Consider the following 24,099-nt stretch of genomic DNA (forward strand, 5'->3'; position numbering starts at 1 on the left):
TTCGGTGGCTTCGGCTCTCTCGCACCTGAGGATTGCTATTAAAAACAAAAGTCTTTGTCCAAAGGTGATTTCTCTCCCTTCAATGAAACCGACGGACTCTGTGTCTGTAAAGGTGAGCGAAACTCCCGCTCCCTCCCTGACGCCGGCGCCGTCGCTCCCGCTAAGTGGCTGGCCTCACTGGGCGCCAGCTACGCCGTGAATGGCGGGGATCTCAGCGTTGCTCGCTTAGAGGAGGAGAACAAGGCTCGAACTAAGCCCAATGTATCACTCCCTACTCCATAAATGGGTGGTCTAGGTGCCCCTGCTGCTTAGGCAAGAAAGACAGCGGCTAAGAGCTGCAAGGTGGAGTCTTTGCTTGGTGCTGACTGCCTTAGCCGGGTCAGGCTTTTCCCTGGAGATGAAGCACACACCTGGGCCAAGTTCTCGTCCCATTGGGTTCTGTCCAACACAGCCCGTGTTTGGGAAAGCGGTTACAAGATTTTGTCTAGTCAAGAGCTGCATTCCTAGTTGCGTAGGGGTCTTTAGGTGTTTTAAGGGGAACGTGAATGAGGAAGGGGAACGGGGGTTCCGTAGTCAGAGAAGGGAAAGGAATTACAGAGCTGCTCACTGTAGATGCTATAAGCCAGCGTGTTAGTTGACAGTTACGTTAGAATTCTTCTCCGTGTTAAAAAGTATTGCGTAGTTTGTTAAAGAACAGTCAGGAAGACTGTATAAGGATTGTAGAACGAGATGCAGGGGCCAGTGCAGTGGGGGAGAGATTGGACTCCAACTACAGCGTGAACAAAAGGAAATTTATAGCCAAAGATCGGTGTTGGGGTCAGTGGATGGAATGCTGATAAGAGAGAAAAGTAGGGTCAAACGGGACTGGTTAAGCCAAACTGGATTCTTGCTGAAGACAGCCCTGGAAGGTTTGTGTTTATACCGAGGATCCTGACGTGCAGGATGGGTAGAGGAGTGGTCTCGGTAAACTTCCTGCACAAAATTCCTTATTAAAACCAGGTTTGACAAGATGGTGTGCAGGTGGGCCTAGAGAAGGGGTCAGGTCAGAGGCCCGACTAAAGTTAGACCAAAGGATCGTTTTCATGTCTCCAAGACCAGGAGATGGAGGCCCTGTCTTTCCTAATAACTACATTGCAAAGATATGTGTGGCCCTTGGCTCTTTGTGAAGGATACCCCTAAACTGTAAGAAATACGTACACTGCCATAAAGGGATAAAGGAAGGATTCAAAATTGTAGACCCTTTTTAGTAAGTGCTCTAAGAAAAGTAAGTCCGGGACCCGTTATTAGCAACCAGGTGTTGCCCAAAATAAACAGCACATTCTCCTGACAGCATTGAGCTTTCTCAGATGGGCATTTCAATGGAACATAAGAGACTAGGTCATCCTAGGGACAGGACTGTTGGTGCTGTCTCCAAACAAGTAAAACTGGAGTGTGGGAATACAGCTCAGCAATACAGCCCTTGTCTAGGTTCTGAGTTCAGTCCCTAGCACTGCACAAGGTGGAAGTTTTAATTTTAAAAATTCTTCTATTTAGATTTTTTTTTAACCTCTGTGTGAGTGTTTTGCCTGCCTTTATGTATGCGAACCACATGCGTGCCTGATGCTCCCAGAGATCAAAAGAGGACATTGGATCTCCTAGAACCAGAGTTATGGATGCTGTGAGCTGTCACATGGGTGCTGAGTCCAGGTCCTCTGCAAGAGCCAGCGCTCTTAACCACTGTGCCATTTCTTCAGCTCAGAAAAACTAGCTGTTGTTGTTATTACTATTATTTTATTTTATTTTATTTGGCTTTTTAAGACAGGGTCTCACTTTGTAACTCTGGCTGCCCTGGAACTCACAGAGAACCACTTCCCTCTGCCCTTCCCCAAGTGCTGGGATTAAAGGCATGAAGTACCACACCTGGCGAAAAACTAGTTTTTAATGAAGATAGTTTAGGGTCTGTTGTGAGGAAAATAAAAGATAGCAACAAAGGTCTGGGCTGGTGAGAGGCCCAAGGGATAAAGGCATTGCTGTGCGAGCCTGACAACTTGATTTCTTTCTTGGGAGGACTCAACTTCAATTCCCAGAACCCACGTGGTGATGGCTCACAACTATCTGTAACTCCAATTCTAGAGGATCCAACATCCTTTTCTGGTCTCTGGGCATTGAATGCATGTGGTGCACATACATATATACATGCATTTTTAAAATTTTAAGAATATAAATTTAAAAAGAGAGAAATAGAAGATATCTATGTCAGGCCAGGGGCAAAAAAAGGACCATAGAGGGCTAGCAGCAGCAGCAGGTTGTGAAGAAATTTTTTTCAAATGGTTTCACTGTATTCTGGGCCTGGAAGTGCCATGACCCTCTGCCTCAGCTCTGTAAGCATTAGTATAGACATTATTTTACCCCTAACATTACTGTTTGCCTGATTTCATCCTTAAAGACTAAGACATCATGAACTTGTGAGTTTTGTTTTCAAAGGGGCAGATCTTTAAATACCGGATCAGTGTTTCATCCTTGCTCTGTACCAGTCCATGGTGCTTCTGTGCTACTGACCGTTCTTCGTAGTCAGTTTACTTACAAAAGTGTAAAAAGAAACATTAGTCTTTCTGTAGGAATAAGTGTTTGACACCTTGAAGTTGACCAAACTTGATAAGCAGCAGGAACCCCAATCATTTTTTATTAAGTTTATTACTAATAAGAGCTAGAGAGATGGCTCAGCAATTAAGAGTAGCATGCTGTTCTTTGAGAATGAATTCAGTTCTTAGCAACCTGTCAGGAAGCTCACAATTATAGCCTTGGGGGAGTCAGTGCACATACACATAACCACACACATAGACATAGTTAAAAATAAAAACCTTTCTTGAAAAGATTACTGTCTAGCTTAATTTAAAAGATAATTGTCAAGGCATTAGAATCACTTGTATTGTTAATGTTATTTGTAAGTTTTTGCTTATCTTCTTTAATTTCCTGAAAGCTATTTTGATGTACTTTCCCATTAATAACGAGATTAATAAAAACCTTCATTCTGTAATTCAGGACTCAGTCCATTCTTTCTGTTCTAGTTCTAAATTACTATATTTCACTTTGCTGTACTCGGTTCTCTCCATCTCTGGAAACTCAGCTGACCACTATGAAGTTACTTGGAAAAGAATTGAAACAGGAGCAGACATGTTTTGCATGTGACCGAAATTGAAACACATAATGGGAAACATATTTAGTGATATAATAACATGCTGAATAAACTGAATTCCACCTTTACACAGTAGTAACAGCAAGCCTTCTCCATTCACAGGCTTCACAGGATACAGCTGGTTCTGCCATTCCCACTGAGGGATACTCTCACTCTTGGGTATGGATAGGGCCTGTGATATTCTATTTATATTCTATTAGCCAGCCATGTGCAGACACCCTGGCACCAGGAAAAGCTCGTGAGTAGCTGGGCATGTAGCTCTGTGGTAGAGCATTTGACAAGCATATTTAAGGGTCTGGGTTCACATCTCAACCTACAGAAAAAGAGGGGTCACATGATTTGTGAACTCTCCCAAAATGTTTACCCACTCCATTTCCTAGAATTCTTGCCCTGCTCCACTCAGCAAGCTTTACAGCTGGAATTTAACATTTTGTCTGCTCTGGCCCACATTAGACAAGAGCTATCATTTGGGGCCACCCAGAAAACACAACACTAGCAAAATGGGGGTGTCTATGTACAATTTTGATAATCTCTATGAGCATATATAAACAAAATGTTTTGCATACTGATTCTACTTATGCAGCACTCTGTTCAGAGAGTCTTACAATCTCTGGGCAGGTCCCCGATTTGCAGTCACTGATAACTAAAGCTCAGTGGTACATTTGAAGAGCTAACATAAATATCTGGTTCAGTGGAAGGAAGTAGTTTCAGTTCACAGGTATTCAGATTTTTGTTCTAACTTCACTCTTAATTGTGCTTCATTCTTGAAAATAGTTGCTCATCTGTAGCTGCTGACATAAGGTGAGGGGTGGGTGTGTCTATAAACATCAGACACAATCAGATTTTCCTTTAACTTGGATGTCAGATTGCAAATCTGCATTCCATTTGAAAAGTGGCAGGTAATGTAGTAACTGAAAAGAGAAGGATGGTGTACCAAAATGAAGTTTTCCAGTTGTTTTTCCTTACCATATATCCCTTGATAAGCACCTGATTGGGCAGTTTGTTTGTATATAATGCCTTTCAAGTCACAGTCTTAGAAAACGTACACGAATTCCCTGCAAATTAAGCCTAGCACCTCAACCAAAACGTAGCCACTGTCCATTCATTGTTTGCTGGACGGGCATCCTCCATATGTAGTTTGTCTCTGGAGTTCTGCTTAATTTTTATTTATTTTGCTGTGGCGGAGGCAGGTAGTGAGTTTGGAGTCACACTAGTCTGCATATCGAGTTCCAGACCAGCCAGGGCTACATAGTGAGACCATCCCAAACCAAAGCCTGCCTGTTCTGCAATAAGAGTTCAAACCCCAATAATCGATGCCTTTCACTCAAGTCACCACAAGCATATGTAGCATCTGGTGGTGCCAGTTTCAGTCTAGAAGATAACACCCTGGAAACCACCATAAAACTGAGCCCACACGTACAGACAAACAAAGCCATATTTTTATGTTGTGCGACATTTCAATCTGTTGTCTAAAAAGTAAACTGAAGACGCTACAAAAGAAATCACACACACACACACAAAAAAAAAACTTTTAAGCTACATTTTGTTATTTCAACTGAGTCCTCTTTTCACATCTGATACTGTGGTAATACACCCTGACAAAGAGCAACTAAATGGAACAAAACTTTATTTTAGCGGACAACTCTGGGTTCTATATAGTGCCATTACTGCGGAGGAGGCAGAGCAGCAGGAACTTAATTGATTGCCCTATACGCACAGCCATGACCAAAGAGAAAGGATGCATCAAGCTTTCTCATAGTCGTCTCTCAAAACCTGCACAGTGCAGAACCCAACCTCTGTGAAAATGTCTCACAGGTTTGCCCACGGGTCAACCCAATCCATATAAGACCTCGTTGAGACTGCCTTCTCAGGTGACGTTATGTCCTATCGAATTGACAAAAGTAACCATCACAGATTCTCGGGTAGCCTATGCTGGCTAGGAATTGCAGAGGCAAGGGATGACTGAATTCTGATCCTCCTGCGTCCACTTTTGGTGTGCTCGAATTTTCAAGCCTGCGTACGACCAATCCGTTTTTATGTGGTGCTGGTAAAGAAATTCCGGGACTTGGCTAATCCAACAGTCTGCCACCTGGGCTAATTCCCCAGCAGGTTCCGGATTGGGGTTGATCCGCTTTCTAGGCGTCCTAGGCTGCACGCATTCGTGAGTTGGACCCCTGTGCTCTGCAGTGTTGGGAGCCGTCTCCGCTCGCACTGGTCTCAGCCTGAGGCAGCTAGCCAGCAAAACAGGAGTACCGCTGTCCCTGGCGGTGCTCTTGGGCAGGTCATTAATCTATAGGAAAGATTAATCAAGATAGTGGACATCCGGTCTGGCCTCGCTGTGTAGGAAGAAAGAAACTTGGTGACAGATTAGGGCGACCGTCCTCCCTCGGGTAACCTGCTACGGCCCTGACCCGTCTCCAGGTGGCCCTGGGCTCGGCACCCTTTCTTCTGAGTGGCAGGAAGGGACCCACGTGCAGACACCCGAAAGGGAAGCAGGTTAGCAGGTGTCGCGGTCAACAGGTCGCCGTGCTGTGCTAACTTCGCCCTCCGCCAGGTCAGGTCAATAGTGCGCTTGCGCGGGATCGACGCCCCCAGCAACCAGCAACAGCGCTGTGGTGACCCTGCAGGCAGAGCAGGCCAATCAGCATGCTGTCTTCTGGCCCCGCCCCGCGCTGCACCCGCCCCTTCCTCCGCATGCTGAGCCCTGCACCGTCTGCAGCGCGTTGAGGTGAACGCGGCTCGGAGCTGCCCCCGGCGACTGGTGAGGGGGGCTGAGGGCCTCAAGGCAGGGCGGGCGGGGCCGCGACCCTCGACGGCTGCCGTCTCCCCTCGACCCGGGATCCAGCGGCCGGACCGGAGAGCGACGAGCGGCGCAGGCGCAGTGGAACAGTGCGCCTGCGCAGGCCGCCCCGGGACGGTCGTGCTGTCCGGCCGCGCGTCCGCGAAGTCGTGCGCCTGACGGAGCGGGTCACGGGGAGACGACAGCCTCCGGCCTGTAGTGACGGCCCCAGGGAACCCGAGGAAGCGGGGTCCGCGCGCCCCGCACTTTCGCATCACTCGGGGGGCGCCGGCACCCGCCCGTGGCTCAGGCAGGCCCGCGTGCGCCTCAGCGGTGGGAAAGGATTCTTGCGGCCGAGCGAGAAAGCCAGAAAGACCTGGCAGGCTGTCGGCCAGTAAGTTAAGCCCCGGATTCAGGTCCGCCTAAATAAGGGCGGTCTTGAAGAGTAAATCGCGATTGCCGCGCAGCTTTAGTTCTCAGGCTTATGGCTGCTTTGACCTTGTCCTTTTCCTAGAAAATGATCCCGGTTTCCTGTATTGAGTTAGCCCAGGCTGCGGGCACAGGTAGCCTAAGTCCTCTGCTCAAGGTCGCACAATTAGTTACGGAAGAGCCAGAATTTGGATGCTTGCCTTTCTCTTCCCTCTGAGCAGGTGTGTCAACATAAAAACGAAACTCCCCAAAGGTAACGTGAGATGTAGGCAGGCTACAGCAGAATTGGGGAGATACCTGCTGGGAGGTTTAGATGCTGTGTGATTATAGTCTTCGCTTTCAGGTTCGTGGAAGCCAATAGTATACGTTAATGTCTTCCAAAGGCTTTACCTGATGATTTAAAGGCTGTTAGATAACAGAGGTGAGAGATAAATGGCTATTAAGGCTGATGGAAGATGGAGGGGCAGTGGTGGTGCATGCCTTTAATCCCAGCTCTCTGGATCTCTGAGTCACAGGCCAGTCTGGTCTACAGACTGAGTTTCAAGACAGCCAGGGCTACACAGAGAATCCCTGTCTTGCGGGGAGGGCGGGAAGCCAAGATAAATTTATCACCCCTACCAGTCTTTCAGCCTCAGAGTAACAGTTGGGTTTTATTGTTATTTAAAAAAAAAAAAAACACTTAAGAAATGAGTTCCTGTATCATGTTATTAGCCACCATGATCCAGGTAGCAAGTTTGAGGACAGCTTGACATGAGAGACTTTGTCTCCAAAAAAAAAAAAGTATGACCTAAAGTAAAGGTAGCCGATGAGAAAAATCTGCAAACAAAAGGTATGGGACTAGTTTTGGTTAAGATTTACTTTATGCGTTTGGGTGTGTGTGCGCGCATGTGCATGAACTCACCCATGGAGGTCAAAAGAAAGCATCGGCTCTCCTGAAACTGCAGTTATAGGCATGTGAGCTACCCTATGTGGGTGCTCAGAAGAAACAAAAGTTTGGTCCTTTGCCAGAAGAGCAGGCATTCTTAAAATCACTGAGCCATCTTTCCACGCCCATGGTATAGGTTTTAGTTCCTCTCTGGTGACATACTTTGCTTCTAAGTTAGTAAAAGATAATAGTTTCCTAAATTGATGCATTATAAAGGATCGTAGGTCGGGTGGGTGATAAAGGACTAATAAGAGGACTAAAGATAACACAAGATGATTTGGGCTCTCCATCTGCAACATTCCAAGTCTTTATAACCATTCCATATGTGCGGCTTTTCCAGGGAACTTTACAGGTTGCAATCCCAACTCAGTTATTTAAGGCAGAGTATATATAATATATATGGTGGATGGGACTATAGAGAACAGATTTGAAAGAGCTAGATACTAGACTAATACAGCCACTTAACACAAAGTACCATTTTAGCTTGTTTGTATGTTGGTGATCCTTTAAGATTTGATCACCTGGTAATGTCTTAATTGAGTTTGTATAAGTAAATTCCATGATATTCACAATGACAGGCCCACATTTTTCTGAACTCGTCCCATTGTTAATTGGCACATGATTATACATATTTTTTTTTTACAGCCTAGAGTGTCTTGTTTGTGTCCAATTCATTGGTTGTCCCAGAGAAGATGCAAGAGACTGCTCGTTGCTTCTGCCATGTTCTCCCTGTTCTGAGATGTCTGGCCTTCAGTTTTGCCCATTTGTTAGAGAGACAGAGGATAAGCTCTTGGTGTCTGTATTTTTTTTTTTTTTTTTTTTTTTTTTTTTTGCCTACCTACATACTAATCTCTAACTTTCCCAGAATACACAATCTTTGTAAAAGCACAACTTTTGATTTGTATTTGGATCATGATCAGACTTGGTTCTTGAGATGGAAGCAGTTGTCGCTCCTGTTCCTGCCAGCTCCTTGAATATATCACACTGGCCAAAACCATCCAGTGAGAAATGGATAATTGATTTCAGGGTCCAGGACAACAGTGTCTCTCAGCTTTCTAGAGGTAGGAAGAATCCAAGTGAAGAGTCACTTTCCCTGGAGAAAGCCACAGTCCATGCCTACTCCTAGTTCTGTCCCTTCATTTGAGTTTCATTTCCTGGGTAGGGTCCTAAGATTATTGTAGCTGAATCGTGGGTGAAACATTATCCTAATTATTCTTTATCAATAAGAATACAGGAGTTAGATAGTGGGTAAGAACCTGAAGGATCAGAGAAGCAGAGAAGCTACTAGTAATCTCCTACCTGCTCCACTCCTTCCATCTAAGGGCTGAGATCCCTCTCTATCCCGCCTTACTACTTTCCTGTCCAATCTGTCTACAGTCCTCCAAAACCTCTATGGTTAATTTTGACCATCTGTGGCTAGCTCAGCCCTATCACTCCCAACAAGCTTTATTTGTTAGAACATGATCAGAATATCACACATTTCCTTTTTTTTGTCTAAAAAAGAAGGAAAATTATAACTAACATAGTAAAACTATATACAATACATATAATAACTATGTACAAATATGTACATGTGAAAATTACATTAATAATGTCCTGTCCATTTGCATTTGACAAATTCAGAGAAAATCCTCCATTATCTATTTTGAGGAGTCCAAAAGGTTGTACCTAATTCACTTTCTATTCTAACTTGCATTACCAAAACTGTCTTTTAATGTCTCTCAACCTTACACACTATTGTGAGTTTCTTTTCTGAATTTGGTAACAAGGAAAACAATAGCTATAACTATCTAATCTCCGACTCCCATCAGAGACCTGAGGTGTAGTACTACTGAAGTAAACAGAAAGGGCCAAGCAATCAACTTCCAAAACTAAGAAATGACAGAAACAGTTGGATATCTGGAGAGTCACCCAAGGTTCCTCTAGCTTTGGGACATCCATCTTCAGCCTGTAGGCCTAGGATATCTGACAAGAGTTTTCTGTGACACAGGGATTTTTAAGAACTGCCACACTTTGTCTCAGCAAAGTTCAGCAGTCACTTTCTTTTGTGTCCTGCTTGTCCAATTTGAACACCATACTACCAGCAGTTAAAGCAAGGGCAGTTTGCCCAAGGAAACAAATTTTGCCACAAGGAAAAGAAGCTCCATCTGGAGTTTTTTCAATCCACATCATTTTCTCTGAAGTTGACTGGTGCTGCCAGAAGCAGATGTGTCTTACTGTCATTTAAAGAACTATTTTATTAAAACATCTTAAATGCCATATTCTGTAGATCTCTGAAGTGTTTGAAGACCACCTGTCTACCTAAAATATATCTCTGACCTTGAAAAATACCTAATATCATCTGTTAGCCATATAAGTTAGTTCTGGTAGACTGTTCACACTGAAGAAGTATCTATTGCCTCTTCTAAGCAAAAGCTCTCTTCAGTTCGTATCTAATCTTTGTCAATTTTGATGGTATCCATAGTTTTTCTTCTGTGTAAACAGAAGCAAAACCTCTTCCCCAACTTAACACATATCCTGGTCTCCATTCTGAGGTCAACATATCCTTAAAGTATACAGGTTGATTTAATTCAGCATTATTTTCTATTATCCAGTATCTCTCCACAGCTGTCTTTCCTTTCTCATTAGCATTTAAAATTTTTAAAGTTAATAAAGTGTCGTACAATCTATCTCTGGAGGATCTTAATTACCCCTTTCTTTTTATTAAGCATATCTTTTAGAGTGCAATTATATCTTACTATAACTGCTTGCCCTGTAGGATTTTGGGGTATACCTATAACATGCTTTATGTTATAATATGCAGAAATACTGTTTTATTTTACTAGAGACATCTGCTGGAACATTGTCAGCCTTAATGTATACAGGTATACCCATGATGGCCAAGACTTCTAATAGATGTATAATTACAGAATCGGCCTTTTCAGATCTTAAAGCAGTTTTCCATTGAAATCCTGAATATGTATCTGTGGTATGGTGTACACATTTAAATTTTCCAAACTCTGCAAAATGAAACATCCATTTGCCAAATTTCATTTATTTGATACCCTTTGTGTGTGCCTAAGGTCTCCTGAGGTGAGACAGGCCACAGACATCAACACAGTCCCTAGCTGTAGTCTGGGCCTGGACAACATCCTGGCTCTGGGTAGAAGGAATGGCCACTCAGGTGGGAATGGTTCTGATAGACATGTGGCTGCCTCAGGTTGCAGCACCAAAACTGGGTCTCTATGGATATCCCAGTGGGGTTCTGTTGAGGATCCAGTGATGACAGTGTACCAGAAGCCCAAGGTCTTGAACCAGACCAGTGACTCATTGCAGTGAACATTTGTAGTAAAGCTGGCAGGACAAAGGGGTATAAGATGACACACTGAAGCCCCAATGCCACCAGGACAAATGAAGAGATGTTGAAAAGGAGGAGAAGCAAAGAGATCTGTTTTGATTTTGGGGGAGAATTTTGGTTTTACTTTTGTTTGCTTGATTTGCTTTTTATTTTGTTTTGTGGGGGCCTGGCAGGGGTAAGGAGAGGATATGAGGGGTGAGCAGAATTGGGGTACAAAATGTGAAATTCCCAAAGAGTCAATAAAGAAGCTAAATTTGAATAAATAAATAAATCTCACTCTCAGATCGATGATGGATGATCTCTAAGTGTTCTAAGCATTATAATTTTTTTTACAGGCTTCTACCCCAGGAACAGACCTTTGCTCATGTAATGGGATGAGGTAAGGAAGAAACGTGAAAGGGCCAAGCAGCAATCTTACACCCTACACTGCTGTCTGTTATACTGAAGAGATGGAATATTTTTTATTTGCCTTTTATATATTTATATGTGTTGTGCATTAGGGTTACTTCCTTGGGCATGTTCCCTGGGAAGCACTGGCCTAGGAGAGGATGAGCTCACAGAAGCATGAGCTGAGATGCCAGCCTCTCAGAGTCAGAGTATTGCTCTTGTACATTTGAAACCAGACACTGGGGTTTAGTTTTATGAAGACAACTATTCCTTTAAATGACCAGCATTTGGGAGGTAGAAGCCGGCAGTTCTCTGGGAGTTCAAGGCCAGCCAAGGCAACATGAGACCCTGGATCAAAAATAAAATTAGGGGCTGGAGAGGTGGCTCAGCAGTTAAGAGTACATACTGCTCTTTTCATGGGATCCAAGTTCAGTTTCTAGCACCCACTTGAAGTCACTCCATTTCCACAGGATCTGATGTCCTGTAGTCTCTGTAGGTACCTGCACTCTCATGCACATATCCTTACACAGAGACATATGCATAGACATAAGTAAAAATAAGATAAATATTTAAATTAAAAATAGAAGCAAAGCTCTCCCTGGAGGATTCAGAGTTAACTACTCTGAAGTTTGCTCTATGGCTACAAAGGTGCCCCTGCTTTGCAGGACTTAAAAGTCATCTTTGAATAAGGTATCCTGGGGTTTATAATAGTCCAGATTGGGGTAGGACAGGAGGGACACACATAAAAAGTGAAGTGTATCACAGGTAAGATGAGTAGTAAATGAATACATGTGGCACTATTCCTCAGTTTTGATTTCGTTTTTTAAGATTTATTTATACAGTGCTCTACCTGCATGCCAGAGGAGGGCACCAGATGTCACTATAGTTAGTTATGAGTCACCATGTGGGTGCTGGGAATTGCTCTTTTTTTTTTTTTAATGATTTATTTATTATGTATACAGTATTCTTCCTGCATGTGTCCCTACAGGCCTGAAGATGGCACCAAATATGATTACAGGTGGTTGTGAGCCACCTCGTGATTGCTGGGAATTGAACTCAGGACCTCTGGAAAAGTAGTCATTACTATTAACCTCTGAGCCATCTCTCCAACCCCAGTTTTGATATTTGAAAATAACTATTTAAGAAATACCTTCCTCCTGCTGTATGTGGTGATGTGCCCTTTTAATCCCAGCACTGGGGAAGCAGAGGCAGGTGCATCTCTAAGTCTAAGGCCAGCCTGGTCTACATATCAGGACAGCCACAACTACATAGATTGACCCTGCCTCAAAAATTGAAGAAGGAAAAAAGTCCTTCCTTCAGGAAAAAAAAAAAACGCACAAGAGGAACATATCCATGGTGATCCTCCACCCAGCATGGAGGAGCAGCAGATGTAGAGTTCACTCTGGCTTCTTGTTGGCCAAGCATTTCATCCACTTGACTCTACTCTACAGAAGTAGAGGCCCAGTCAGTAGGTTCTTCAGCCAAGCCAACAATGCTGGGTATTTCCCACAAGAGAATGACTATTGGCCATTTTGTTTGCTTTTTCTCCATGATCTAAGAGCACACCTTACTAGAGGTTGTGTGATGTCCCATGCCTATAAAAACAAAGACTGACTGATCTCTCACTGGTTGACTTTACTAGTGACTTCTCCCTCAGGGACTGGGATCTGTCACTATCCCCAGACACCAGGATGGTGTATGATCAGTGTAGCTGTGTCACCCATTCGATCAGCAAGTGTGTCACACCTATTTTCTGGTAGGTAGGGAATCCCCACTGGGATGCATTAGAAAATGACCAAGGAAGAATGCCAGGCAATGAGAAATCCCCAGGGGCTTCAGTCACACCAGAATGTAGGTTGCGTACTTACTTCCCTCTTGGCCTCCCCAGCAGTGTTGTCTGTTTATAGTTCTAGCAAAGACCACACACACACACACACACACACACACACACACACACACACACACACACTCCTTGGAATCCACACATGCTTATTTACTGGACAAGTGTCATTTGCCCCTCTTGCCTTACCTGGCTCTACTCTCAGAATTTCTAGGACTCCGAGTGACTTCCTTCTCTTGAGAGCTAGGCCAGCTAATATGTTACAGGCCTAAAGAGTTCAAGGTGCCTTTTCTATGTCCCTAGCCAGCGTTGTTGCAGCCAGTGCTGGACTTAGGGATCGCAATGATGAGTCCAGTTCCTGCCTGCCTTTGGAATGGCCGTGACATCAGCTCTTGAAAGAAGAAACCAAGGAATCTGCAGACCAGTTTTGAAGGCCACAGCCTTTTTCCCTCTGGTACTTTCCAGGTATTAAAACCACAGATTGTTGACTGGAAGGACAGGCATCATGTTCACAGCACCTGGCATGGCAGCGGTTGGGGGAAGACCTTATTCCTGCAGTGAATGTGGCAAGAGTTTTCGGTACAGTGCAGTGCTGCTGCGGCACGAACGGGCGCATGGTGGTGACAAGCGTTTCCGCTGTCTAGAGTGTGGTGAACGTTGTGCTCGAGCCTCAGATCTGCGTGCGCACAGGCGGACCCATGCTGGCCAGACCCTCTACGTCTGCAGTGAGTGCGGCCAGAGCTTCAGTCACAACAGCCTGCTGGACCTGCACTTGGGGACGCACCGGAGGCGTAGCCACACTTGCCGTTGCCGCCTCTGCAGCCGCCGCTTCCCTCACGTCCCTGCACTGCTGCTGCATCGGGTCCGTCAGCACCCACCAGAGAAGCCGCACCGCTGCCCACTGTGTGCCCGTTCCTTTCGGCAGAGTGCTCTTCCTTTTCACCTGGCACGGGCACACCCCCCGGAGACCACCACTGCCACTGCCCCTTCCCCTAGCACTCTCCACCACTGTACACAGTGCCCACGGGCCTTCCGTAGCAGTGCTGGGCTACGGAACCATTCCCGTATCCACGTGGTCCTCAGTCTCAGCGACCCTGGCGCTGAGGCCCACCAATGTGGTGTGTGTGGAAAGAACTTCAGCAAGAGTTCCACGCTTACACGACATCTCCAGAGGCACTCAGGGGAGAAGCCTTTCAAGTGCCCTGAGTGTGGCAAGGGCTTCTTGGAGAGTGCCACGCTGGTGCGGCACCAGCGAACACACACTGGGGAAAAGCCATACGCGTGTAACGACTGTGGACGCTGCTTTAGCGAGAGCTCTACACTACTGCGCCACCAGCGCAGCCACCAGGGTGAACGGCCACATGTGTGCCCCACTTGTGGCAAGGGCTTTGGACAGCGATATGACCTTGTGGTGCACCAGCGCAGCCACACGGGCGAGAGGCCCTTCCCGTGCCCAGAGTGTGGCCGGGGCTTCACAGACCGCTCAGACCTCACCAAACACCTGCGCACACACACAGGGGAAAAACCTTACCACTGTGAGCTGTGTGGCAAGCGATTCACCTGCATCTCCAACCTCAATGTGCATTTGCGCAACCATGCTGGCCATAAACCACACAAGTGCCCAGAGTGTGGCAAGTCCTTCAGTGTTGCCTCCAAACTTGCACTGCACAGAAAGACACACCTAGGTGAGCGGACAGCAGAGTGCTCAGAGTGTGGCAAATTCTTTAGCCACGGCCGGTCACTGTCACAACACCAGCGGTCCCACAGACGTGCTCGAGCAGCTGCCATGGCAGCCACTACCACCACCACTGTAGTCACTGAGGTGACAGTAAGTCCTCCCCTTGCCCTCACAGGGCCAATGCAACAGGAAAAACCAGGGCTCTTGGTGTCTCCATTTCAGGAAACTTGCTAAGAGGACCCCATGAGGGTAGTGGGTGGACACACATTGAGCCCCAAGGAACAGGGCAGCTCAGATGGCTAGGTATTCATCTAGCTTGCCTTGTCTCTAAACCGAGATCCCCTCCAGCTCTTCCATCGTCTTCCCCAGCTCTAAGTACTAGGAGTCAGGGAACCAACACCACATCCCTATGCAGGACAGTCTAGGTGTTCGTGCTGTTGCTGCCACTCCGCTCTCTGATGTTGGTGTGGCTCTTCAGGAAACATTTGGTCACTTAGATCTCTTGCTTCTTATTGATCTGTTATCCCTACTGCTTTCTCTTGCTTGAAACATGTAGCTGCAGAGGTGAAACAGGCAGTATGGAAAACTGGAATGGCTTCGTTCATTAAAGAACCAAAATCTGCGGCAAGTTACTCCCTTGAAGAGGTAAAAGTAGCCAGTAGCCTGGCTAGCCATATGTCCTTTCACAAGATGCTTCTTAGGGCCCAACAAAGTGGTTCAACACCAGTTGACAACCTGAGTTTGATCTCTGGAACCCACATATGTACCATCCATGGCCCATGTGCACACACAAAGAAGTAATTTCCTCCTCCCCCAATAAATGGCTCTTAGGACAGTTTTCTCTAGCCAGGTAATTGTTTGCCTTGGGATGCAGCCCATGATGTGGGTCCATAAAGCTCAGTGACACCATGTGAAACAAAATATTTACAGATGAAGCTTCAAGGCACGAGGAGACAAGTTCCCTGGAGTCCTGGGCAAGGGCAGGATGTAAAGCCTGGAATTGGTCAATGACTGCTTATAGGTGGTGGAATTGTTACTTGTTTGGGTTTGTGACACCAAGAACCCCTTTGTCAAAATGAGTTCCAAGTTCTCATCCCTTTTGGTGGTGGTTTCTTCATTTCTGTGACAAAATGCCCGAGAAAATCAACTTAAAGATTTATTTTGGCTCGTGGTTTCAATAGTGTCATTCCATTGTCAACTGGTTCCAATTCTGTGAGCCTGAAGCAAAGCCGAAAGGCATGGGAGGCTACTTACTTCAGGGCAAGCATACAGGAACACGATTACTCTTCAGAGGTAATTCCCCAGGGACTGTGGCCTCACTAACATACCTTCAGCTGTGAACTTAACTCTAACTCTGAACAGCTGTTTCTCTGTAGGCCTTGGTACTGCATACCTGGTCAGACTGCAGGGTCCAACCTGAGGCAAATGCCTTCTAGTGCTGCCTGCCCCCAGACCAGGGCAGATGATACACTGTACAGGAAAGGTCTCAAAAGAAATTGGGCATGTTAGCGGATCAGTTTCTGCTGCATTTTGGCACAGCTAACATCCTGTTTTCAAAGGATTCTCAGATTCTTAACTCTGTAACACCAAAGCATTTGTTCTGCCCACATTTGTATAAAATACCATTTATTGTTCCTTGAGGAATGCTAAAGCAAGGTATCTGGAGCCCAATCGTGCCCAACCCTCAACTTCACTCCACTACCTAGCTCCTGGGGACCACCATCTGACTTTTCTCTGCATCCCTGAGATCTGGCAGCCCAGGTTGTGAAGAGCTGGCTGCTGAGAGGGCAGAATTAGAGTCAAAAGAGGAAGAGAGGCTAGCGCCCTCAGGAGATTGTAGGGTTTCAGCCACAGAGATGCTGGGACTAGACTCCAAAGAGCCAGGTGACTCCTGTGCAGAGAGCAGGGTTGGGTGGCTTTTGCTGCAGTGAGCTGCCACACTGTCTGGCTTCTCAAAGCGTTTGCCACAGAACTCACAGGGGAATCGCAGGGCAGCTGCAGTTTCTGCATGCTTGCGTCGGTGCCAGTTTAGAGAGGCCTTCTGACGGCAAGTGAACCCACATATCTCACACCTACAGCCAGAGACAGAAGCCTTGGTCCACCTTCACCTCCCTGGAGGTTCTGCTGCCCACTTCCTGGCTGCCAGATACCAGCTCCCTCCATGGCCCCTGGCACTCACTGCAGGGGCTTCTCTCCTGTGTGGATTCTTCTGTGGATGACAAGGTTGCTGCTAGTGCGGAAAGAGCGAGCACAGAATTCACAGATGTAGTCCCGGGTATCTGTAGGCACACAAGGGACATTCAGTCACCTGTCTTCAGGCTTTAGCCCACCATCCCCAACAGAAGGTGAGTACTGGGGCTCAGGAGTCTTGGGTCCTAATACTTGACTGGTCCTAAAAACTAAGTGAGACAGACAATGGAGCATCTAAAACTGCACTCCTGTCACCTTTAAGCCCCAGCTCCAACTGTCTCCTAGGCACAGGCATGCCTCCCCTGTCTGGGGCCTTGGGCTGCATCTTTGTCAAAGGAGTAATTAATGGAGAGCTGGAGGCCTGTGTGGATAGGAAGTACCAAGTAGCAGGCACATACCCAGGACCAGAAATCTTCCAGGTGCACGTTGTACCTGCCATCCCCAGTGCCATGTCTACAAGTGGCCAGTCTTCCTTTTACTGAACTTGCTAATTCCAGCAGCACTTGGTGTCACCATTGTTACTGATCAACAGCCCTCAGGCTTTTGTGGTTCCTCTCCTCTGCCACTAAACCTAAATGCCTGCAGCAGAAACATCCTTGCATCTTACGACTATCTCACAGCTCTCTGAAGACCTGGCCATCGCCTGCAGACTCTTTCCTCCATCACTGCGCCTCCCACAAGCTCTGGCTTCAAATCCTCTCCTCTATCTGCTGTCATACAGCAGTACTGAACCCTTGTCCCCTCGTCATTTATTTCATCCTCCGCTCTGCTCAGACATCACTCCCAAGCACCGTGCCACCTCAAACATTTCAAGCCTTCTAGCTCCAACCAGGTCCTCCCGCCTTGTCCAGTGTGACAAGCTGATGATTCCAGGTCACCATCATCCCTCCAACCTTCTCATAGCCCCTGCCCCTCTCAGCTGTTTTCACGGCTGTCTTTGTGGCCTTCTTTCACATTACCAATCTGTCCTGTCCCTTAGAGTACTTGCGTGGTAAAAGTCCTACTCAAGCCAAACCTACCCCCTGTCCTGTGTAAGACTGGGCATAAATACTCAACCCTCCCCACGGTCTTTCCTTTTATTGATGAGTTCTACAATGGCTTCTGTCCAAAGAGAGCAACTGCTCTCCAACACTCTAGTGTCATCCCCAGAGCACAGCTCTTGTCACACTGTCTTGTTATCTAGGCCCCACTCCTTCCTTGGCCTGCAGCTTGTCAGCCTCTTCTCCCTCCTTCCCTGAGCAGATTCTGCACTGCCACTTTCTTTGCCTTCTTCCCCACTGGCCTATGCTCCAAAGGCAGATGTCAGACTTGCCTCCCTCCTGTGCAGGCACACTCCAGCCCCAAGGCTCCAAACACTACCCTTATACTCATGACAGATTTCTGCTCATTCTGTAAATCTCATCTTACATCTTGACATCTAATTAACATATATTAACCCAGATTCCTACCCACCAGTCCCTTGTTTGCCTTCAGGGACTCATCATCACCTCTTACCCAGCTGCCCAGGCCAGAATCCTCTTAGTCACCCTCTCCCCTGCCAATCCCACCTGCAGCTCACCCATCTTTCTCACACAGCCCTTTTGCACTCCTGTGAGAGCCTCGGGTACCGCTCACCAACTATGTGGGACAAACCCAAGCCGTTACCATCAGTGTACAGCTCATCTAGAGTCCAGATTCTCCACGTAGTCATCTCTGAAAGTCAGCTATCTCCCTACCCTGGGAGAGCCCACAGTGGACTCATCCCAAAGTAGAAGCCACATCAATCCTTACTGTGGCCTTCGAGGCCTCCTCTCCAATCCTGAACACATGGATGCTTCCCACATGTGCTGCCCTCCGTTCCTCACTTCACTCAGGTCTTGCTGCAAAGCTTTGACCACAGAAACAACTTGCCCTTCCTGCTCTCCATCCTCCCCTTCTTTCTTATCTCTTCATGGCCCTACCTGACTAGAGTAGATATTTCCCAACAGTCTCAAGCAGGCAAGGGCTCATGGCACACAGGGACGAAGGGATGTCGTCCTCCACAGGGAGCTGAAGGGTCCAGCACTCACCGCTGTGCAGCTTCACGTGCTCCTTCAGGTGCTTCTTAAAGTTGAAGGACTTGCCACAAGCTGGCTCAGGGCAACAGAATGACTTCTGGTGGATGTGCTGGTACTTCTTGTGATGCTAAGAATGGGTGACGAGACGAGGCAAAAGGATGGCTGCCTCCGCAGGGAGACTGACTTGAGCTGGGTGGGCAGGTAGGCTCCTCTTCCACCCTTGTTTCCTACACAGTTCTGTCATTGTCTGGGCCACCACATTACCTATGCCCTAAGTAGCACAAATGTCCTTCCACCCTGACCACTGACTGCCCTCACCTGCTCCCTCTGGATGCCCACCCACTCACTTCCTTACACACCATTATTGCCATGGCCGCAGAGTTGCCTGCACAAAATGACATTCTGAGTGACACTCATGGTTTATCTGCCTTGCCTTGTCTGTCAGAGACAGAGTGTAGTTTAGGTGAATATGATGACCTACACTGATATGTGCTGCAGTCTCTGGCTGCTGCTATTTATACATACCAAGGTGGGGCTTTCTCCTAAACCTGCTTTGAAATGCACAGCCTTCATAGGCTCTCAAAGTAAAGCACTGTTGAGGGAAAAGGGTTCTTTTGGGTTTGGGGGAGGGAGTTCTTGTTTTCTATTTTCTTTTTTCAGTTTGGGGTTATGACAGGCCGGTGCTCTACCACTGAGCTACACCCCCACCTGGCAGATAGTGCTTCGAACTGAACTTCCCAATGAGCAAGTCCTTCTTATGTGATCTAGTCTCATCCTAGCTCCTGCAGTCCTGGATGCCTTCCGCACTCTAGTCCTTTGTTCCCAGAGTTAATGGCAGCAGCTGCTGCAGTCCCCCACATAAGAGGCTCAAGTCTGACCTGCAGGTGCCCTTCTCAGGTCCACCCTGTCCACCTACACCTCACCATCTCTCTGATCCTCCCTATACTTGGGGCCAGAAGCCCTTACTTACTGTGGAGCATGGGTCTTTCCCTCTATACCAAAAGCTGTGTGTGCTACCTTGCACATGCTAGACAATTGCACTACATCTAAGTTATATCTACACCTCAGCCCAGGAGTGTCTTTTTCTCCACCCCACCCGCAACCCCAGTGGTCCCGCAGGCCTAGGTTTGTGTCCCTCACATTCAAATACTGCCGGTTGGAGAAGATCCTTCCACAGCCAGGGAAGTCGCAGGGCATCAGCTCTCTTTTAGCAGCTTTTCTGTGGGGAGAATGGGAGCAGGACTCCTGCGCGCTCTGCCTCACTCCTGACCTCTCCCCTCCCCACAGTCCGATCTCCCCAGTCCTACCTAATTCTCCTGAGCCCAATCTGGGCAGTGTCTTCATCCCAGGTCGGGTTCGGATCGGACTGGGCCTGACTCCCAGGTCTATGGGTAGCAAAGAAGCAGCCAAGCACCTCAAGAGTGACACATCCCAGGGCACCCCGGCCCTCTCTGTCTCAGCCATCAGGTTACCTGTCCAGAGACTCGGTTATTTGCAGTTCTACAGAGGCCTGAGGGGTCCTTCTGAGATCCAGCTGTACCTCAGCATCTGATGTTAGAGCAGCTGGAGAAGCCAGCGAGGAAAGAACAGCACAAGGAGCGGGGAGAGTTGCAGGTACTGGTGGTATCTCTCCCTCCTTAGGTGTATGGGTAACAGGGGATGGAGGCGGCTTAGGGACATCTGGTTCACTACTGGAAAGAAAAGAAGGAGGAGGAGGACATTATCCCTCTGAGCAATCAGTCAGCCCTAACCAAGTCCTAGCCCCTAAATGGAAAAAATCCCAACTCCCACAGCGGGTTCTCATGCTCTCAGCCTCCCCCAGACTTCATCCCGTTCCCACATTCCCAACTCAAAGCCTATAGTTCACTTTCCCCAACATCTGCCCTGCCCACCCTGCAACAAGTCCCTCCCTCCAGCTGACACATCTCCGAATTATAAGGAGCCAGCTGCTTCCTCCCTCTCTCAGACTGTTCAACATCCTCCCTCAATCCCAACTGGCTCATCTGGGGAGGAGCTGTAGGTCCATGGGCTGGCATCACTGAGCAGCTCTTCATCCTCATCCTCATCCGCATCCTGTTCCTCTCCTGGGGGTGGGAAGGTCTCCAGTGGGGATTCTAGTCCCCTGCAAGCTCAAGAAAACACTCCTGAGAAACTGCCACCTCACCCCGACTACCCGCACAGGTCTAGCCTGCCCCTCACCTCCCGCCTCACCTGGACAGCCTGGTCTCTGGGGTCCTTTCATGCTGCTCGTGGTCCAAGCCTGACGGCACGAGCAGGCCATAAGGGAGGGAAGCCTGTGCTCAAAAGACTGAGGACAGTTTCTTCCCAGTGGCAACCTGGTTTGCTAGGTGGTGCTTTTTTACAAATGCATTCTCTTTTAAACCTTATTTCTAGTTTCTGTAAAAGATCGTTTACCATCACTATGGTTTTGCTTCCTATACCTAACAATGCATGTGAGGATATATTTCCTTGCTAGCACAAAAGGATTGTTATTAGTAACTCCAGCACTCAGGAGGTGGAGGCAGGACCAGGACTTCAAGGACCCTTGGCTATATGAGACCCTGCCTCAATCAATATATTAATTAACAAATAACAAGATAGTTTTTATAAACCAGTTCTCAGCTAGAGAAGATTGGGAAACTGTTTTCTTTCTCCACAACCCTTCTTTCCTTACTCACCTTCAGGCTCCTGCTTCCTCCTGGCCTCTGAGCACCAGGTTCTCTCAGTAGTTTGTGTAAGGGGGTGCTGCTTAGGCACCTCTGAAGGTGTAGGACTCAAAGAAGGTTCCCAGGAGAACGTGTGGCCTGCTGAACACTCCCACACAAGCTCCCCATCTCCACTTCCAGGCCCCCGAAGCCCAGGCACTAAGCTGCACTCCCGGCTGTGCCTATGAGACAGGAGCACCAGGTACTGCAGACCCTTTTGGGACAGAGGTTCTGGACCTGGAGGTAAGATGATGCAAGATTGGAAATTTCTCTCACCCAGAAAACCACTCAAAGCATCCTAATCCCTCTAAATCCATGGGCAACCTCAGTTCAAATCTGGTTTACCGTTTTATAAAGTACGCTTTTAAAAAATATCTTATTTTTAATTAGCTTTAGTGTGGGGAGAGGGGGGTGTGCACATGAATGCAGGTGCTTCTGGAGGCCAGCAGTGTTAGGTCCCCCTACAGCTGTAGTTTCAGGCAGTTGGGAGCCCCCTGCCATGAGCGCTAGGGAATGTACTTGGGTCTTCTGCCAGAGCAGCACCCGCTCATAACCTCTCAGCCCTCTCTTCAGTCCCTGGAGAGTTTTGCTTTTGGTTGTTTTGCTTTGGCTTTAAGCCTAGACACACCCACCCCAAGGTCCTGAGACAAAGCTCTCTTCCCAAAGGCTGCTGCACCACGCTATTTCGGGCTCGTCCCCTTCCCAAACTCACTACAGGCTTCTGATCCAATACTCTTGTAGACCAGGCTGGTCTCGAATTTTTTCTTTTTCTCGAGACAGGGTTTCTCTGTGGTTTTGGAGCCTGTCCTGGAACTAGCTCTTGTAGACCAGGCTGGTCTCGAACTCACAGAGATCCATCTGCCTCTGCCTCCCAAGTGTTGGGATTAAAGGCGTGCGCCACCACCGCCTGATCCAATTCTCTTTGAGCATAAGATTCTGGGAGCTGCCACTACCTGTTGCCATCTTTTACTTACCTGCACAGAGGACACAGCCTGAAGAAGTATACCTGCCAGAGAAGAGCTTGGAGTCAGCTCAGAACCTAGGAAGCTAAACACCTGCAACCCGCGCCCAGGCACTCAGACACTTAAGGGGCCAACCCTACAGACCTCCCATTCGCTGGGGCTGTAGGGGAGGAGCAGCCTGCCCTGACTAAGCGAGAAAACCGAGGCCGTAGGAACAGATTGGGCGCTCTGCCTCGGTGCACACCCCAGTCCCTCCCGGCCCCTAACCTGTCCAGCAGGAACTTGGCGAGCTGTGAGTGCAGGGAGAAGCCCAGCCGCTCCTTGAGGAGGCACCACTGCTCCATGTGGCCGCCCAGGCGGATGCGGCACTTGCTGCGGCGCGCGTCCAGCAGCCTACGCTTCTCCCGCCGGCGGCGGGAAGCATCTGCCACCAGAGAGGCCATGCGCGCCCGGGTCTGCGGGAGGACGTGGTGCCGTCGGGGAGTGCCGGACAGACACTGCCCCAGCTCCGTCTGCACTGAATGGGGACCCGAGCACACTGCCTCCAAAGCACTCGCGACTCTCGGATCCAGCCACCCATTCTTAGAACCAGGGTGGGACTTGGGGTACGGGGGTCGCAGGCAGGGACAAGAGACCTCCACTGGGAAATTTGTTCTCCTTGTCCCAGGGTGGTGGGGTCTGCGTGCAACCGTGCCTCGGCCTCTTCACTGCTTCCCATGCAAGGAGAGGCCCGCCCCGCACTGCCTGGGTACCGGGCGGGCCCACGCCGGAGTCTTACCTGCGCGCCCCAACTCGCCTTCGCCTAGACTGCGCGTGCGCCTCCCGGTCCCGCGTGCTCACTCCGAGAGCCGCGGGAGGACCGGGGCCCACCGCGCTCGCCGCCGCTGTTTCTCCTTTAAGAAGAAACAGTCCCCCTTGGCGTCGAAGGTAGCAGACGGACTTACTGCGGGAGGCCAGAGGCCTGCGCTTGCGCGCCGTGCGCCCCACGCAAAGCCTACCGGGAATTGTAGTTAGCCCTGGGCCTGAATGACTGTCAGGGGAGCCTGCTGCAATCAACTGCTCTTTTCTCTGCTAGCATCTCTGCCTCTCAGTTGCCACAAGCAAGCTCTAGTTGCAGCATCCCCCTCCTGAAGTCAACTGGAGCTCTTTCTGAACTGCTAGGCCACCCTCCAGCCGCAGCCCATAACCTGTTACTATCAACATTCCTTCAAGAAGTTACCTAGATTCTATGCAGACTTTCATTTCACAGTATCTATCTACAAATGGCTCTGACGGAGCTATTTCCACCAAGCAACCACAACGGGGCTTTCCGATGTCGCTTTTTGTTTTTTTTTTGTTTTGTTTTGCCTAAGACAAGGTCCCACGTCGTTCAGACTCATCTCCAACTCACTACGAAGTCAAGGTGACTTTGAACTGCCTCCACCTCGGAAGTACAGGATTACAGGACCGCACCTCTGTGGTGTAGGAGAGTTTAGCTCTCTCCGCCTCTGCCACTGCTTTCCTCCCACTTTCTCCACAGCTTTGCTCTCTGACTTCACCTACTCCTGATTTCCTCCCTCCTTTCTGGCCTTTCTTCTGGGAATCAACTGTTACCAAAGGATAAAGTGCGCCAGGTTCAGACCCTGGCAAGCCGCTCTTTTGGATGCTTTCTTTGGG

The 24,099-nt window shown here is 48.2% G+C and overlaps 2 protein-coding genes across 12 annotated transcripts; one reads left to right on the top strand and one right to left on the bottom strand.

The window, feature by feature from the left end:
* The first annotated feature begins 88 nt into the window (after nt 1-88).
* On the top strand, nt 89-15,703 carry Znf672 (zinc finger protein 672). 10 transcript variants are annotated; one of them, XM_050131607.1, is made up of 4 exons: nt 5,793-5,936; nt 7,954-8,369; nt 10,981-11,024; nt 13,176-15,703. In XM_050131607.1, exon 4 carries the CDS (start codon nt 13,378-13,380, stop codon nt 14,782-14,784), a length of 1,407 nt encoding a protein of 468 aa, XP_049987564.1. In that variant the 5' UTR covers nt 5,793-5,936; nt 7,954-8,369; nt 10,981-11,024; nt 13,176-13,377; the 3' UTR covers nt 14,785-15,703. The 10 variants fall into 10 exon arrangements, with proteins under 10 accessions (XP_049987566.1, XP_049987564.1, XP_049987559.1 ...); XM_050131605.1 differs by lacking the exon at nt 5,793-5,936 and adding an exon at nt 6,094-6,348; XM_050131609.1 differs by lacking the exons at nt 5,793-5,936; nt 7,954-8,369 and adding an exon at nt 89-112.
* A 456-nt stretch (nt 15,704-16,159) lies between these two features.
* On the bottom strand, nt 16,160-23,370 carry Znf692 (zinc finger protein 692). 2 transcript variants are annotated; one of them, XM_050131600.1, is made up of 12 exons: nt 23,222-23,370; nt 22,711-22,898; nt 22,456-22,487; nt 21,455-21,718; nt 20,988-21,036; nt 20,776-20,898; nt 20,249-20,467; nt 20,084-20,161; nt 19,917-19,995; nt 18,789-18,903; nt 16,730-16,829; nt 16,160-16,622 (listed from the first exon to the last, which is right to left on the bottom strand). In XM_050131600.1, exons 2-12 carry the CDS (start codon nt 22,884-22,886, stop codon nt 16,253-16,255), a joined length of 1,605 nt encoding a protein of 534 aa, XP_049987557.1. In that variant the 5' UTR covers nt 22,887-22,898; nt 23,222-23,370; the 3' UTR covers nt 16,160-16,252. The 2 variants fall into 2 exon arrangements, with proteins under 2 accessions (XP_049987557.1, XP_049987558.1); XM_050131601.1 differs by lacking the exon at nt 22,456-22,487 and having other exon boundaries at nt 21,455-21,663.
* Between the last annotated feature and the right edge of the window lie 729 nt (nt 23,371-24,099).

Source organism: Alexandromys fortis, unplaced genomic scaffold, assembly GCF_014885135.2.
Source record: "Alexandromys fortis isolate MF-2015 unplaced genomic scaffold, M_Fortis_MF-2015_v1.1 scaffold_367, whole genome shotgun sequence".
NCBI classification, from domain to species: domain Eukaryota; kingdom Metazoa; phylum Chordata; class Mammalia; order Rodentia; family Cricetidae; genus Alexandromys; species Alexandromys fortis.